The sequence below is a fragment of the Saccostrea cucullata genome, unplaced genomic scaffold (assembly GCF_032062105.1).
Source record: "Saccostrea cucullata isolate Sc308-1 unplaced genomic scaffold, CSIRO_AGI_Scuc_v1 ctg2409, whole genome shotgun sequence".
In the NCBI taxonomy this organism is placed as follows: Eukaryota; Metazoa; Mollusca; class Bivalvia; order Ostreida; family Ostreidae; genus Saccostrea; species Saccostrea cuccullata.
The window spans coordinates 54,969-71,515 of record NW_026936435.1 but is presented as its reverse complement, the minus strand read 5'-3'; the positions used below and the strand labels follow the sequence as shown (position 1 = coordinate 71,515).

The window sequence follows — 16,547 nt, the reverse complement described above, 5'->3', positions numbered from 1 at the left end:
GCATGCTTTGGTGTGCACATTATCATGATCAAAGACAGAAAACTGTCAACAAACAGTGCATAATTGAAGAATTGATGTTTGCAAACATCAAATGCATTATTTGAGGAAAATTTTAAGTATGTAACTTCATAATTTTACAAATACAACCGATCTGACTTGGATATCTCGAACATCGATTTTGCAAATACCAGAAATATAACTGAAAGTGACTTGAAAGTCCCAAACTCTTATTCTGTACATATGATTTACCCTCAATACCTCGTATCATTAGAAATCTGAAATATTTTTTCTTGCCCCCATAAAGTTCGAGATAATGAGTCATTGTGTTGCATTCTGTAAAGAATTGTTTTGCATTGCATCAGGAAGTCTTAATTGCATTAAATATAGATTATCGGAAATCATGATGGGCATTTTCCTGTGTATAATCATTATAACTCTCAGTGCATACATATTCTTATGCATGCCTTTCTCTTTCATAATCTATTTTTAAATAGTGTGTGTGACTAATTGAATATCTTTTATGAATATACACAGGCAACCACATTCTCCCAGATGAAGATCTCTATTCTTTCTACATTGAACTTCTAAGCAGAGCTGATCCCAGTAAACCAGCAAAGGTAATGTTGAAAATAGAATTAATGTGGAGTAAACTCATCAAATGCTCATTTTGAGGTCTCCTGAAACTTAACCTTAGGCAGTGGAAGTGCAGTTGTATCAATTAAGAGCTCTGGTGATGGGTTGACCAATGTTGACTCCCTGTACAAATAACTACATTAGAATTTTAAAATATCTAAGAGCTATGACTAGCTAAAAAGGTAGAAATAAAGTCTTTGATGTCATTCAGGGTGTTGATTTGACATCATACCGTGGAATCATTTTAATTTGTGGGGGTCGATGTTCATTGGTAGGGTTTGTTTGTTCCTGCAGACGTAATTTCTAGGGTAACTCATAAATACAACAGATGCAATAAATAAATATGTTGACAAAATAAATGTTCGTGGGGATGTAAATTTGTGGATAAGGGTGAACCACGAAATCCACGAACATTGGTCGTCCACAAACATAAAATTTTTGATTCCACAGTAACCAGTAGTTCAGACTTTGTACAGACTGTAAATGATCATATATTGCCCTTGAAATTTACAAGCACTATATTTTTAAGTTATAGCCAGGAAACAGTTTGATCATATTAATCATAATATCATTAAATTCTGAAGCATTCTAAATCATTGAATTTATGTCGGATGTCAAATCCTTTTCAGCTGACTCCAGAAAATGCTATCCAAGCAGCTGTGGATTTTGTCAGGAATCTACCAAGTGTTGATAATCTGGATGAAGTTGGAGAAATCATATTCAGGTAAATCCTCAACACAAATTTTTCATTGCAATTGTACTTTATTATGCACATGGCTTGTAAATTACAAATAAAAAATTGTACCTGCTCACTTGAATTTTTAAAAGTTGTTTAATAGTAATGGTGAGATAATGACTAGATTTACATCTAAGAACAGGTGGATATGATAAATAAAGTTATGGCTTAGGTTAAGGGGTTCACTTGTTTAAAATCCATGTATATTTTAAAATTAGACACGTTAATGAAAAGTTATCTTTTTTAAACAGGAACTCTAAAGGGAACAAGACAGAGCTGGTGTCAAAGTTCAAACAATGTGTACAGTATTATTTAAATGGCACAAACGATGGATTTCTTAAGTACAGGCCTCGGCTTGGGCAATGTGAGTGTACTATTTTAAAAAGACTTCTTTATCATAACAACAAACAGAATCCTAATTGTTGACAAATGTTCATTGTTAATTAATGTAAATTATTTAATGCAGATAAGAATAATCAAAAATGTTTTATGATTCACGCATAAAATTCATCAATAATGTTTATCAAATGAGGCTACAAAGATTTGGTTTATTTTCAGTTGGTGCTACTCCAAGACAAGGAAATTACGCAATGTCACAGAGAAATATTGTAAGTATTGTTACAGAGTGTTTTCAGGTTATGATTCATTTACATACATGGAAATGTAGGCCTCAGGACTCTTAAATATTTCTTCAGCTATGGACATTATTATTAGGGCCCCGCAAGGATTTGCGGGTGCCCTATAGTAATCACTCTGTCTGTCTGTCTGTCTGTCCGTCTGTCTGTCCGTCTGTCATTCTTCCGTCCACAAATTTTCTGTTTTTTCCTAATAACTTTTTTTATGGTAGCCAAATTAAATTCAAATTTGGTATGGTAGTTCAGTAGGCAAAAAGACATATTTTGATGCTATGTTTGTTTCTCTATGTCCTCTGGTTTGGAGCGGGGGTGGTGGGGTAGATTCCTTAACTTTATACAAGAATGAATTGGGAAAGAGAGATAACTTCTGAAAATGTTGTAAACTGAATACTGCAATGAATGAGCCCCTTGGGATTAATTAGCTTTCCTCCTGAAGAAAATCCAAAGCATTATCTTTATCTGTCGCATTGAGATTAATTACCACCTCTGTCTGCAAATGAAGTTTGTTTTGAAGTTAAGTCCATTTGGAATGCTATGAACACTATGAAATGTGGATTGAAGTATAAATGTTTTTACTTTATTTTTGTTGAAATAGCGTACACGATGAGTTCTAATTTCATTGACTTCTAAAAAGAAGAAATAGATTAAAGAAGATATATTTTTTATTTTTATTTGTTTATTTTTTTTTCTTCATGAAAATTCAAGAATATTATTAATTTTTAAGGCAGTTGGATAAAAACCTCATTCTATCATTACTGAAAAAGTTCTTATTAAAAATTAAGAAGAAAATGATGAGAGAGAAGTACAATTAATCCCTTGGGATTAATTATCTAGCCTGCTGCAGAAAATTTAGAAGGCTTATCTTTATCTGTCACTTTAAGATTAATGAAAACCTTTGTCTGCAACTGCTGTTTGTTTTGAAGTTAAGGTCAAGCCTTCATGATATGTATTTGCATTCATTGAAGGCTGGCATTTTATATAACAAAAGCTTCACTATTATTTAGATATACATTCGGTGTTGAGTTGTTCTTTACTGCCTTATGTAAAATAAATACAAGGATATTATTTACAGGTTTTTGGATATTCGGGAATTATCTTGAAATTTTAAGAATATGGTTGCTGTTTCTTATTTGTCATATATTTCTTAAATCATTCCATAAGCTGCACCCTTATAATTCTACCTCATGGCGGGGCCCTTGCTGACTGGTCAGTTTTCTAGTTTGTTTGGTAGTTTTCATGTACATGGGAGTGGGGAACAGAAAATTATAATAAATTGTTTTCCACACTTGATTCAGACAACTTTGTAAAGTGAAAAATGTTATGGAAATGCATACTATGTACAGGTAACTAATGTAAGTCTAAGATTCACTCAGATTAGCTTTGACTAGATTGAGACAGTCTTGTGACTTGTTATTCAGGATAGCCCTGGATTTACTGGAGATCATGTACCTCAGGTTGTGGTCGATCCCCCCACGGGAGGAAATGCCAACTTCAACCATATCCCTCCAGGTCTGTATTAGCATATCAATAAAAGAGTAGTAGTGTCTTTATTTAGAAATGATTCATTTACAAACTGCAGGCCTACAGTTTTTATCCATTTTTAGTAAACAAGGTGTACAAGGCAGTACTTAATCTGCTTCATTTTTATAAATCAATTTTTGATTCGGTGAAGTGTGTCACCATGTACATTTTAGGTACAGTTTTATATGAAATTCCTTTTGCTCATTACAAGTGAATATCTGCAAAACCAATGATAAACTTTAAAAAGAAAAATCCTTGTATTTATAGTCAGTGAGCAGCATTTATCTACGTGTACGTCTTGTCATGTGTACAGTGAATACTAGTACATGTATATACAATAAAGCAGAGCTACAGTCTATATCAGTACCTCTGTGTTGTTACAGTGTTATTATCTCCACACACATCGTTTGTAGGAATCCGTCAGGATATGTTAGCCGCAGTGTCCTCCTCCTCCTCCAGCAGTAGTGGTTCTAGTCCCAACAGGAACAGTCCAGAGGCTAACTGGTCCCAGTCCCTCAAAATACAGGCAGTAAGTAGTCCCAACCGGAACAGTCCAGAGGCCAACTGGTCCCAGTCCCTCAAAATACAGGCAGTAAGTAGTCCTAACCGGAACAGTCCGGAGGCCAACTGGTCCCAGTCCCTCAAAATACAGGCAGTAAGTAGTCCTAACCGGAACAGTCCGGAGGCCAACTGGTCCCAGTCCCTCAAAATCCAGGCAGTAAGTCCGTACATAATACTACCTCAAAATCCAGACAGTAAGTTTGTTTTGAAAGTATTACATTACCCACTGCCTCAAAATCCGAGCAGAGTGTATATATTATTATACCTCTTGCAATAAATTTGTAAGGGTCTAATCTGAATTCCTTACCTCTGACAATTAATGTATGATAAATGCATTAAGGAGAAAAATTAATTTTGTAACAAATATCTGTTTTTCATTTGATAATATTTAAAGAAATATTTCTTGCAATTCCTTTGTTAAAATCCTTGTGTTTTTGTTGCAGCAAATGCAAAGCAAACAACAGACAAAGTCCCCCCCAGGAGACTCTAAAATCCCCCAGGTATCCCCAGAAATCATGAGAATCGCCAGTGAGAGGCACCAGAAGGGGTTGATGCACCCTTGGATTTATCAGCTGCTATCACAGGTACAATCCATTTTCACTAAGGTTTCAGTGTGTGATCTTGTACATAGAAATGCTTGATTTCATTAGAACTTGAGGGATGTACAAATTTAATGAAAGAATTTCTTTGGTGTTGATGGTAATGTTGGTGACTGTAGGGAGAAATGAAGATCCCCGTCAGTTTGGAGGATGAAGCCAGCAGGGAGCTGCCGACAGCAGCGGAGCTGTACAAACCAATCCGACAGACCGTATACTCCGTACTCTTCAACCTCAACAAACTGAAAATCATCCACGAAAATCAGGTCAAAGAGAAAGGTCAGTCGCTTCAGGTCTTATAAATCAGGTCAAGGAGAAAGGTTATCACATCAGGTCCTATAAATCAGGTCAAAGAGAAAGGTTTGTCTCTTCAGGGCCTACAAGTCAAAAGTTTACACTGTGAAAGCAATTCTAATGTAGTATAACCAATTGATTTTGGATGCTTTATTGAAGGAGAAAAAAATCCTTTATTAAAAAAAATTGGCTGAAGCCAAGTCTTCATCTTTGGAATTTATAGGTACATGTAATTGACACAAATGGACTAACCCCATTTCAAAGTTGAGAACAGCAAAGTATACCACTGTTTATACATATGATTGTTATTGCCCCCATGCAGTCATTCTTAATCTGTGAACTGTGTGTCCTTGATCACCTGTATTTAACTTGTATTTTACAGGTGATGCTCCTCCCTCTTCTCCTAAGTCTTTTGACATACCTGTCAAGGAATGGTCAGTGAGGAGGAACAATGCTCGGCCCTCCTTTGACATGGTCATTGCCCGTCCTGTGGACTGGAAGACGCCGTCCATTGAGCGGATGTGGCTGGGTCAGCAGGTGGATGATAAGACCCGGCGTCTGAGGGCGTTCCTGACCTGTATGGAGAGTGACACGCCCCTGATGCTGAACACACAATATGTGCCTCAACAACTCCTAATCCTCTGCTGTGTACTCAGGTCAGGTTCTGTAATTGCTTTTATCCGTTAGAAGGGGGGGGGGGTTCTGTTGAATTACAATTTTTATGCCCCACCATGAATATGGCCGGGACATATAGTGTTTGTAATGTGCATCTTCCGTCCTTCTGTCCTTCCGTCACACTTTGCGTTTAGATCTGTTCAAAGCTAAGTTTCAAAGAAACTATCCAAGATATTTTCATCAAACTTCATATGCTGATAGATACTGATGAGAGCTATGCAACTGCATCAATATTTTTTTACCTTGACCTTTCCTTTGACCTTGACCTCACTTTTCTTAAATTAGTGTTTAGCTCAGTTTTAAACATACCATTCAAGATGGTGTTATCAAACTTCACATGTGGATACAAACTTGCACGGATGATGCATCTAGGAATAAACACTACCAGACTTGCTTCGGATGCTGGATCTGACCTACATTTTCCAGATGAGTGCCCAGATTAAAGTTTTTGGAGCAGGTCCATTCCTAAGTAACTACATGTATAAGCCCAACTTGGACCAAACGTGCATGGATGATGCATCTAAGGATGGACACTACCAGAATTGCTTCGGATGCTGGATCTGACCTATATTTTCATTCCCAAGTAACTATAAGTCCTACCCGAACCAAACTTGCATGGATGATGCATCTTGGGATGGACACTTACCAGACTTGCTTTGGATGCTGGATGTGACCTATGTTTTCATTCCCAAGTAACTATAAGCCCTACCTGAACCAAACTTGCATGGATGATGCATCTAGGGATGGACACTACCGAACCAAACTTGCATGGATGATGCATCTAGGGATGGACACTACCAGACTTGCTTCGGATGCTGGATCTGACCTATATTTTCATTCCCAAGTAACTATAAGTCCTACCTGAACCAAACTTGCATGGATGATGCATCTTGGGATGGACACTACCAGACTTGCTTCGGATGCAGGATCTGACCTATATTTTCATTCCCAAGTAACTATAAGTCCTACCTGAACCACACTTGCATGGATGATGCATCTAGGGATGGACACTACCAGACTTGCTTCGGATGCTGGATCTGACCTATATTTTCATTCCCAAGTAACTATAAGTCCTACCTGAACCAAACTTGCATGGATGATGCATCTTGGGATGGACACTACCAGACTTGCTTCGGATGCTGGATGTGACCTATATTTTCATTCCCAAGTAACTATAAGCCCTGCCTGAACCAAACTTGCATGGATGATGCATCTAGGGATGCACACGACCAGACTTGCTTCGGATGCTGGATCTGACCTATATTTTCATTCCCAAGTAACTATAAGCCCTACCTGAACCAAACTTGCATGGATGATGCAGCTAGGGATGGACACTACCAGACTTGCTTCGGATGCTGGATCTGACCTACGTTTTTATTCCCTAGTAACTATAAGCCCTACCTGAACCAAACTGATCAAATTTAATACAAATTTTCATGTTGTTTTACTAATATATCCTCGGCGGGGCATTCATGTCCTATGGACATATTTCTAGTTTTTAATCTATGGGTAGAAAATTACATGTATGTGGATTTCTTAAACTGTATTATTTGAGTGCACTTGGAGTTTTCTGTGGTTCTTTAGAGAAAGGGGATACTGCCAATGTTGTTTCTTTGGGTTATACATTGTAATTCCTCAGAATCATAATTTCTGTTCAATCTACAAGTATACAATTATGCAGATTTCTTGGATTTCCATTGTTTGTCTTGATTGCACTTTAAATATGCTCTGACAAATTTCTGCTTACATAGCATAAATTAATCCCATGTAAAAGGAAGTATGTCTACGATTACTCAACTTGTTGAATGATCACATTACATTTAATATGAGCAGTACATACAGAGGTCATGAATAAATATATCTCTTTTGCTTTATCTATAACTTTAAGGTGTTAAAATTTCATCTAATGCTAGTTGTTGTGTGTAAGTTGGACCATTTTATTTTGCATTTTGAAATATTTGTCTTTCTATTGAGCAAGTTGTCTCTGTTTTCCTACAGGTACATGTTGAGGTTTGGCCGAATCCTTCAGCGCCTGGAGTTGGATGCCTTCCTTGCTATGAGTGTGTCTCCACTTCTACATGATGTACAAACCATGCAGGATCTTAAGGTATCTAAGTCTTCTAATGCAGTAATGGATTTATCCTATACATGAAATACAATGTTGGCTTTAACTCTTTTCCCCTTAGACCTTTCCCTCCTTTACCCCTTAATGACGACTTTTGACGCCTAGCCCCCAACCCTTAATGACGACTTTTGACGCATGTGTATTTCATTGTTGATTTGACTTGAAATTACCGCTTGTATACTAATTATTTGAGCACAGGTGGCCACCTGCAGGTTAACAATAGATGATTGCATCATACTACAGTCAGAAATCACGTGATTTACCTGTGTAAACAAACAATGGAATCTTGGAAAGTCCCACCAAAATTCAAAATGGCGGGCGGTTACATACGATTTTTTTTGAGCATATAACTCAGTCAATAGGCAATATTTTCTCATCCAGTAAAGCATTACTTGAAATTGAAGCTATAAACTACCTATTTCTTGAAAAGTTTGAAAATTTTAATGATTAATATGTGTTTTATACTCCAACATAACTTACGAAAATTTCGTTAAGTTCGGGACCGCGCAGTGCCGATTTTGTTACCTGTTATTCACAAATTCAGAACATACCTTCCATTTTACACATATTTATAATTGTTAAGGTGTAGGAAATAATTATTTTAACAAAATTTGACCATTTAAGTGTTCAAAAACGTCCAGAAATCAAGTTTTAGCACACGAGTCTAAAAATTTGTCGGCGAGATTGACATTGTAGTAGCACTGGAAATTATTAATTTATGGGGAATTAAACTTATAAAATTGATAATAAATGATAATTTTAGCATCAAATATATCATTACACATAATTTTTATTCTTTATACAGACAGTTTTGGCTTATTAAAGCCGTTTTACATGTGGAAAATATCTATTTTGTGATTTACACCTGCTTTCACCTGAATTATTTATTTACAGAAAACTCCGATTAAAATTTTGCAAATAGATTTTAAACTTTAATTTATTACGAATTTAATGATATATAATACATAGCATAAATAAATTATTTTGACCCTTATTAGTTGAGTTTTAAACTGCACTCCAATTCAACTAAAACGCTCTAAGGGGCAGCCAGGCAAACACTCTAGGGATATGGCCAGTGCGTCAAATCGTGGCATTAAGGGGTAAAGAGTTAAATCAGAACATGCCTGAATAGCTTCAGAAATTTTGTCAGTTGTTTTCTTAAGAGTAGAAAAATCTGTGGACTGAGCAGGATTCTTGAATTGTAACTGAAGATAGAAAAAAAATTAGAACCTGTAAAACATGAATAAGGAATGCACATTTTTTTAATACATTCTCAACATGAAATTTGACCCCTTGTACACCTAATTTGTTTGACAGTTGCCTAATGTTTTGCCACGAGGAATCCACTTGGCCTCTTTACTGATGTCTGGTGTGGAGACTGCAGTGTTTGCTAATGACGTGTGTGGGGCCCCCATACCCTGGAACATGTGCCTCCCCTGGCAGTTCTTTGATGGCAAGCTGTTCCACTTCAAGCTACTGAAGGCTACCAACAATACGCCACTGATTGACATGTGTGACGGACAGGTAAGAAGGGAGATAAATCAGTGCTGGGAAGTGTTTTACCTTTATTTCAAAGTAAAGGGTTAAGGATTAATTGTAACAGACTAAGGATTTATGTTTATGAACAGAATCTCTGTCAATCTGCAAACAATTTCAGATTTCTAAGTGGCATTTTTATCAATTGAAGTGGTCAATTTGACTACTAGCCAGTTCTTGGGGAAAACACTGACTGGGCACTGCCACAGTCAAATTTGTCCTATCCTGACACTCCTATGGTTTTACAGAAATTTTAAGGCTTGAACAACATTCCAGATTAGGAATTTCAAATGATTGAATGTAAAGATAGTCAGATAGGGACTTAAAGTTTGCATAATATCATGCAAGATTTTGGAATAGGCAATGTCCAGATTAGACAACTTTCACTGTTTGCGCTAATTTCAAACATGAATGCCTACACACAATGTAAAGGAATTCTATGTTAGTATCATGTTTGACATTTTTAAAATCCAATGCAAGTTGCTTGTAAACCTATAAATATTTTTAAGGTGGATCAAGTCCTTCAGGTGGAGAGGATGAGACAGGCCATCATGGAGGGACTACAGTTTGAGTTTGCCAAGCCAATGCTCCCCGCCCCCTCTCTGTATACTAACTATCCCTACGGATACCCCCCGTTCCCCAACCCAAACAACCCCATGAACTTCCGCCCGGCAGGCATGGGGCCCCCCAACAATAGGATGGGGCGGCCAGGTGGAATGCCTGCAGGAATGGGACCACAACAGAATCAGCCCAAGACTCCAGGAAGGGGCAGGGGAATTCTGGGTATGAATAATCTAAGGACAAATAAAATTATGTAACATTTATCAGTTTGCTGCCTGAATTTTGATATAGAGGAGAATGTCAACATACCTCTATGGTGGATTCTACTTGTACATATCAATATAGCTTGTTAATTTGTACATGATTGAACAGTGTTAAAATAAATCTTATCTTCTGTTTAACTTTCAGTGTTCTCATATGTTGCCAAAGTAACTGTTTTGAATTGTAAATGTGTAGAGTAGGGTACCCCATGAAATCCTCAATCGTTTGTTTCCAAGGAACTGTCAAGATTCAATAGTACATGTTTTATTTTGTAAAGGGAAGTTGTATGGTGTGATACTCAATTTTCCTGAGAAAAAAAAGATATTTCAGAGCTTTGTTTGTCCTTTAGGCCGCTCTCCAGTGGATGCCCGCGGGGGACAGCTGGAAATCGCGGGGGTCGTGGTGGGAAGCTGGGGACCCAATATTCCATCGGCAGGCAGGGGACGTAACTCAGGTCTGAGTCCCAGGGTCATGTCTGTTGGCAGGGGAGAAAACGGGGGAAACGGCTACCCAAATAGGTAAATCTTAAGTCTCGCTCACAGAAGAAGATCTAAATCTCTATACTTTTATATCATCCTTTTCAGCAATGAATTTGGGGCAAATGTAAAGTACTGCTTAATAAATGCTCTTAACATGAATTCCAGGGGAGGGATGAACCCCATGCGTGGAGGAATGCCCCCTATGAGAGGTGGGGGTATGGGTATGGGAGGTGGACCAATGATGTTCCGAGGAATGAACCGACCAATCAGAGGACGCATGGGACAGCCCATGTACGGCTACGGCAGGGGAGCCATGAGGATGCCCATGGTGAGAACAAACCTGAATTTTATGTTTATCACTGTCTGTAGTGGAAAAATGTAAAAGCCTCAACACATGCAATTCAAAAGTTATGGCTACTGCTAAGTTTTTTAGACAGACTGAGCAAAAACTGTATGACCATTAATCTCTGAGTAATTGGGCATTAAAAATATAGAGATGTCCTTCCTTGTATTTAAAGTACATGAACATGGCATAGTTTTCTTAAAAATAGACATTAACACAATGTTTGTAATGGTTGTAATTTGTTTTATAACCGCTATAATTTGTCTACACAGGACCGGGGATATCCATTCAGGGGACGTGGTGTTGTCAGAGGAGTTCGTCGACCTCAGGTCAAGGTCAGACCAAGGCCCGGGAAATTCAAACCAACTGCCAAGCCCAAAACAAATGGCAAGGGTCGCGGAATCACCATTGAAATTATTGAGTAAGTTACATCAGCATATTGTGCTGCTTCTGTGTTTACAAATTATTTGCTGTTTTAGGAAGAAAATATTCATGAAATTGAATTAAAATCACTTTGAGGTCAAAGTTGAACCAGAAATGAAAGAACTTGTGGTTTCCTGAAACTATAGAAAATTGTTAGATGAATGAAAAATGTACATCCAGATTATCAGTTAAAAGTAGTGTAGGTTCAGGATATGATACATGTGTCTTTGGATATTGGTTTAGCTGTCAAGGCCAATGTCCTTGAGTATTTTTTTCTTTAACTCTCTTTTTAATTTCATGTAGTGTAAATTTGTCTTATATAAAGTTTTCATCACCTTTATTACTTGTGCATTGTCAATATGATTATGTTCTTTACAGAGAAAGTGTTGCAATCTCCCAAGTGAACGGCCATTCAGACGATGCATATGAAGACGCCGATGCTGACGATAATCTGACAACACCGATGGGTAAAGGCCGCATCCACGAAGGAATCCAGAGTCCCGACAGTGGTATCCACGGTGACAAGTCGGCAACGGACATCAATGCATAGACTGACAACTTATTCTAATCATTGTTCTCTTTTTCTGCAAAGTTCCTGTGTGTGTGTTAAAACATTTATCTCTACAGCGACGACAGTGTTATGTAGTTAAATATTTACACACACACACAAACACAAAAACAAGGTGGGTACAGTGATAGCCAGTCCTGTTTATTTTTTCCCCCAGATTTCTATTGTTTTCGTTATATTTTTTTCTTCCTATATTTTGTATGGTGGACTGGTCACTGTATTCTGTGATGTGATGTGGATAAGAATCGTATGATTATTTTCTTCATCATGTCACCCAAAAAAAACTGGGAACTGTTCAACAAGCAAAGACTGGCGATTACAGAATTTTTCTTTAGTTTATACTTTATTTTCTTATCAGATGTTAGATTTCCTCAAAGCCAGTGTTGACGTCTTTGCTTTTTGAATGGGGCCTGTATTTCCTAGGTTCCGGAGACCTGGTATGAACAAAACGTCCAATATTGATGCCAGATGTCTCGGGAACTTGGAAATGTAAAATCTTATTGACGTGTATAAAATGTGAAATCAGAACTGAACAACTTCCTCAGTGGTATTTTCTGTCGTGATATTAGTGGGACGTGTTGAAAAAGGCTGCAAACTGCCAAATTTTTTCTGCAGTCTTTATGTTTGACATGATTGCTGATTTTTTTTTTTTTGATGAAGCAGTAAGGTTGCTCAAGAGAGAGACGGAGGAGTTGAAGATTTTTCAGGGAGACATTTTATTCACATCATGTTTGTTGAACAAGGCTCTTACTATTGTAAGGTGGCCTCTATTGTTGCATTTATATTTTCCAATGGTGGTCTTTTGACTTCCAGTCCACAAAAATGGTCGGATGCCAAAGTCAAATGCACTCGACTGGAACGCTAGAGTTAAGACATGAAGATGTGAGATGGTAGGACAGCCTTGGGAATTTTTCTTTCAACTACAGAAATTCAGTCTTAATACAAAGCACTTTTTCTTGTAATACTAAAAAAATTTTGAAAATGCATTTACAGTATCTCTCCTTTTTTTCAAATAAATTTGGTTATTAAAATCTTGAAGATATGAAATTAAAATCTCTGCACACCAACATTTTGGTATGTAAAACTATGAGTTTTGGGAATGAATAATATATAGGTATATTGAAAAATTTTCATTGTACATTTTTATGAGCTGTCTTGCTAGAATCACAGTTGAGGCCTTATAGTTGACATTGGTAATGTTAGGAAGTGGATGCATGCACAAGTGTTCAAATGGCCCATATTGTTTTTTTGACTTTTATACAGAAGACCTCTACATTATTTTTGTATGTTTCTATATTAATTTTTATTAGCAAAACAAATTGTTTGAAAAAAAGATCAGTATTTGTCATGTGAATTTGTGTGTGCTTTGTCCAGGGAAGAGATTTTGGGCCTCAATATTTTATTTCATTAAGCCACCCATCTGATGTTCTAGACAAAACCGGAAATTTGAACTTTTTTTCTCGTAGGAACTGAGTCTATAAAACTGTACTTCTCTGTTTCTTCTATGGAAGCCAGAATTGGTTAACGTTCTTGGACGTCTGTGATATACTTGTTTATTTCATATTTTTATGTTTCTTTCATACAGATCAGTATTCTTAAGGCTACTTTCATTTGGTTTTCAGTTTTCCTCTAATTATTTTCTCTCTCAATGAAAACAAATTTAACATTTTTTTTTGTATCAATGAGCTTTCTCTCTCAGTGGAAACAAACTATTAATAGAAGTTTTTTTTTTCTCAACGAACTTTCACAGTCTAGAATATGATATGGACAGGGTTTAAAATAATGGATAAAAACAAAAATAATGTATTAAATTGTGGTAAGGTTTGTCAAGGGTTTGGGCGGAAATCATTGTCAGGATTTTTAAGTGTGCACACTATGAAGCAATATTACCAGTCAACTAGGATGTATAAAACATTCTGGAATTGACAAAGAAAGTAGGTTTTACTCTTATTTAAGAGTTTCTAATGAGTCTCTAAAGAAAAAAAATACAAAGATGAAATAGGATAGGCATATTGATTGTTTTAGCAAGGAGTGGAATTTAGTACATTGGTTAGGAATATTTTCTATGTGAATTTCAAAATGTGTTATACTTGTTCAGGAGAGCAAAATTCAATCCACATACAAGACTATTTCGAGAATTCCTTTGGTATCTGTGGTGAAAAGATGCTTTAAATGAAAGATTATAAACTGACCTTTGACATTTTTGATGTGTCCTTTAAGCTGTTGCCATGGCAACTTGGACTGGTTAAGAAACAAGACTTGGTGAAAATAGAGATGAATTTAAGAAGAAATTAATTCAAGTAAGGATCCATATTATAACAGAATTGTTCTTTGTTTAAATGCACTTATTTTTTTCCACAGTGAAAAATTTCTTTTTTGTGGAATCATTATCTCATAGGAAATGTAATATGAGATGAGAAGTGAAGAGAACCAGCGATAGCTTCCTTTGAAATGGTTTCTTCTTTTTTAAAGAAAAGCAAAACAACTATTAGGAAAAGTTTACTTTGCAACAAAAAAGTAACCCCCTAAAAAGATTGAAGCATGCAGAAGTATCCATGCTTGTTTTTCATTTTGAAATGAAAAAAAATCCCTTTATCCGGCTGGAAAAGGGTCATTAAAATGGGACATTGAAAAGGAGGATATTTTTTTTTGAATAAAATGATGGAAATCTCCTGGTCCCTATTGTACATTAACTCTTTTAATTTTTTCTTTCATTTTGTATTATGTATAATATTTTACTGTAAAGCTGATTTGATTGATATCAATTAGCTAAGGTTTTGTAGTTATTACAAATGTTAAATATGCTTACGTATTGATTAATGACTGGAATTAAAATGTCAAGAAGTCAGTAATTTGGGGGAAAATTGATAAAGCTAATAAAATACAATCTTATCCTAAGTAAATATAAGGGGGGGTTGGTTATGGTCTTGTAAGTTTCTCAAAAGAAAAAAAATCTCTGAATTACTGGCTTCGCCTTTGTATTACTCTATTTATCATGCAGTCTTGTGTGTTTTATAAAGTGGTAGCATTATGCTTGCTTTCAAACAGGGAAAAAAAAAATAAATGTTTCTTGGAAAGCTTCCAGGGACACAAAAAATAAAAGCATGTTGTAAAAATATGATAAATTCTCCTCCCCCTCACTACAAGATTATTATGTTGTAATTTTGAATATTTGCTTCTCACATTTTTTTTCTCTATCTTTTGTTATTCAATAACATAAAGTATTGGAATGGAAAGTAGTTTAACGAAATATGGATTGCTTTGTACAGAATATTCCAAAAATTGGGTTTTTTCATTAATTTGTATTTAAATATGTTTTTGATTAATTTTTCACACTCTTTTTTTGCCATGATTTTGTTGAAGTACTACTTTAAACATGTAGAAGAAACCTAGTTCAAAGACATTTATTTGATTGATTAGAGGAAACACTGTAATATTGATAACAGTTGATAGCAATGCTACAGAAACTACTGAATACAGAGGTACCAACAAATCATGGCATTGCTTTTTGTTTCACGCTGTTTTTAAAATGTTTAGCAAAATTGTAAATGAGTTCTTTTTTATAAAGGTGTATAGTTGAAATTTTGTTTTCTAAAGCATGGCCTATTTTTAGACGTCTTTGGATAAGGGAGTTCATTTAAAACCTTTTTTCTCTCTAAAGAAAGGCATGTTTGAGCATTGCATGAAATGTGCATGAAACAGTTTATGTTTCTGTAGTTTTTTTTTTCATTTTTTGCCCATCTTTGGCATCATAACAATACAATTAATCCAGTATTTGGAAGAATGGTATATTTACATGTAAGCACTTATTAAGTAGTAATAATTTTTTGCAAGCAAAAGTTGTGCAGTGTGGTACATTGTATTTTGAAATATTGTAAAATAAAAAAGGAACAGAATTCTTTAGGAGGATGCCACATCTACACCAACTTTTGCTTGTGGTCTTTACTCTGTATACATTGTGTATTTGGTAACTTTGCCAAGTTTGACAAATTCTCCTTATATAATCTATATTGTGTACTACTCCTTGCTTAGATAGAGATACATATAATATTTTACTATAGGTGAGAATGACAGACTATTTTTGAGTTCTTAGGATTTAAGGCCTTCATGGTATCATGTAAACGAATTGCAAGTTAAGTCAAAATAAGATTGAGAGAGGAATCGGTTAAATTTTTTTGGCTCTTTGCAAACCAGTTATTTGTTAGGATTAAACTTCTATACAACAGTAAGATAAGAATGGCCTGAGATGGAAGAGGGTAGCCCAGACATAATGACATTTGAATGGACTGTCAAGTGTTTTTGAATAAATGTTGTTTTTGTGGATTTCATGTGTGCTTTATTTTTGTGTTGCCTACCTAGCACGGCAGGCACAGAGGGATTACTTTGACCGTCTATCTGTCTTTGTAAACATCACAAAGCGGGTGTGACTAGATGACAGGATACTCTCTCCTCCATGGCACCTGAGCTTTGCACCCAATTATTGTTTCAATGGAACTTTGTTGTTTTTTATCTCCATGTGAAAAATTAAAGGTAAAGATAACAATCGGAATAAAATTTGCAAATGATACTCGACTGTTCGCAAGGCAGGGCATGAACATGG

At 36.0% G+C, this 16,547-nt stretch overlaps 1 protein-coding gene across 1 annotated transcript; it reads left to right on the top strand.

Moving 5' to 3' along the window:
* Window positions 1-534: 534 nt before the first annotated feature.
* Window positions 535-16,270, top strand: LOC134245586 (constitutive coactivator of PPAR-gamma-like protein 1 homolog; the record flags this gene model as incomplete). Its single annotated transcript, XM_062727860.1, has 16 exons — window positions 535-617; window positions 1,263-1,357; window positions 1,621-1,733; window positions 1,928-1,977; window positions 3,423-3,513; window positions 3,939-4,054; window positions 4,530-4,670; window positions 4,805-4,961; window positions 5,359-5,632; window positions 7,650-7,758; window positions 9,094-9,300; window positions 9,822-10,095; window positions 10,484-10,652; window positions 10,779-10,941; window positions 11,229-11,377; window positions 11,758-16,270. Coding segments are annotated over 16 exons (2,363 nt in total), but the record flags the coding sequence as incomplete, so codon positions are not given.
* Between the last annotated feature and the right edge of the window lie 277 nt (window positions 16,271-16,547).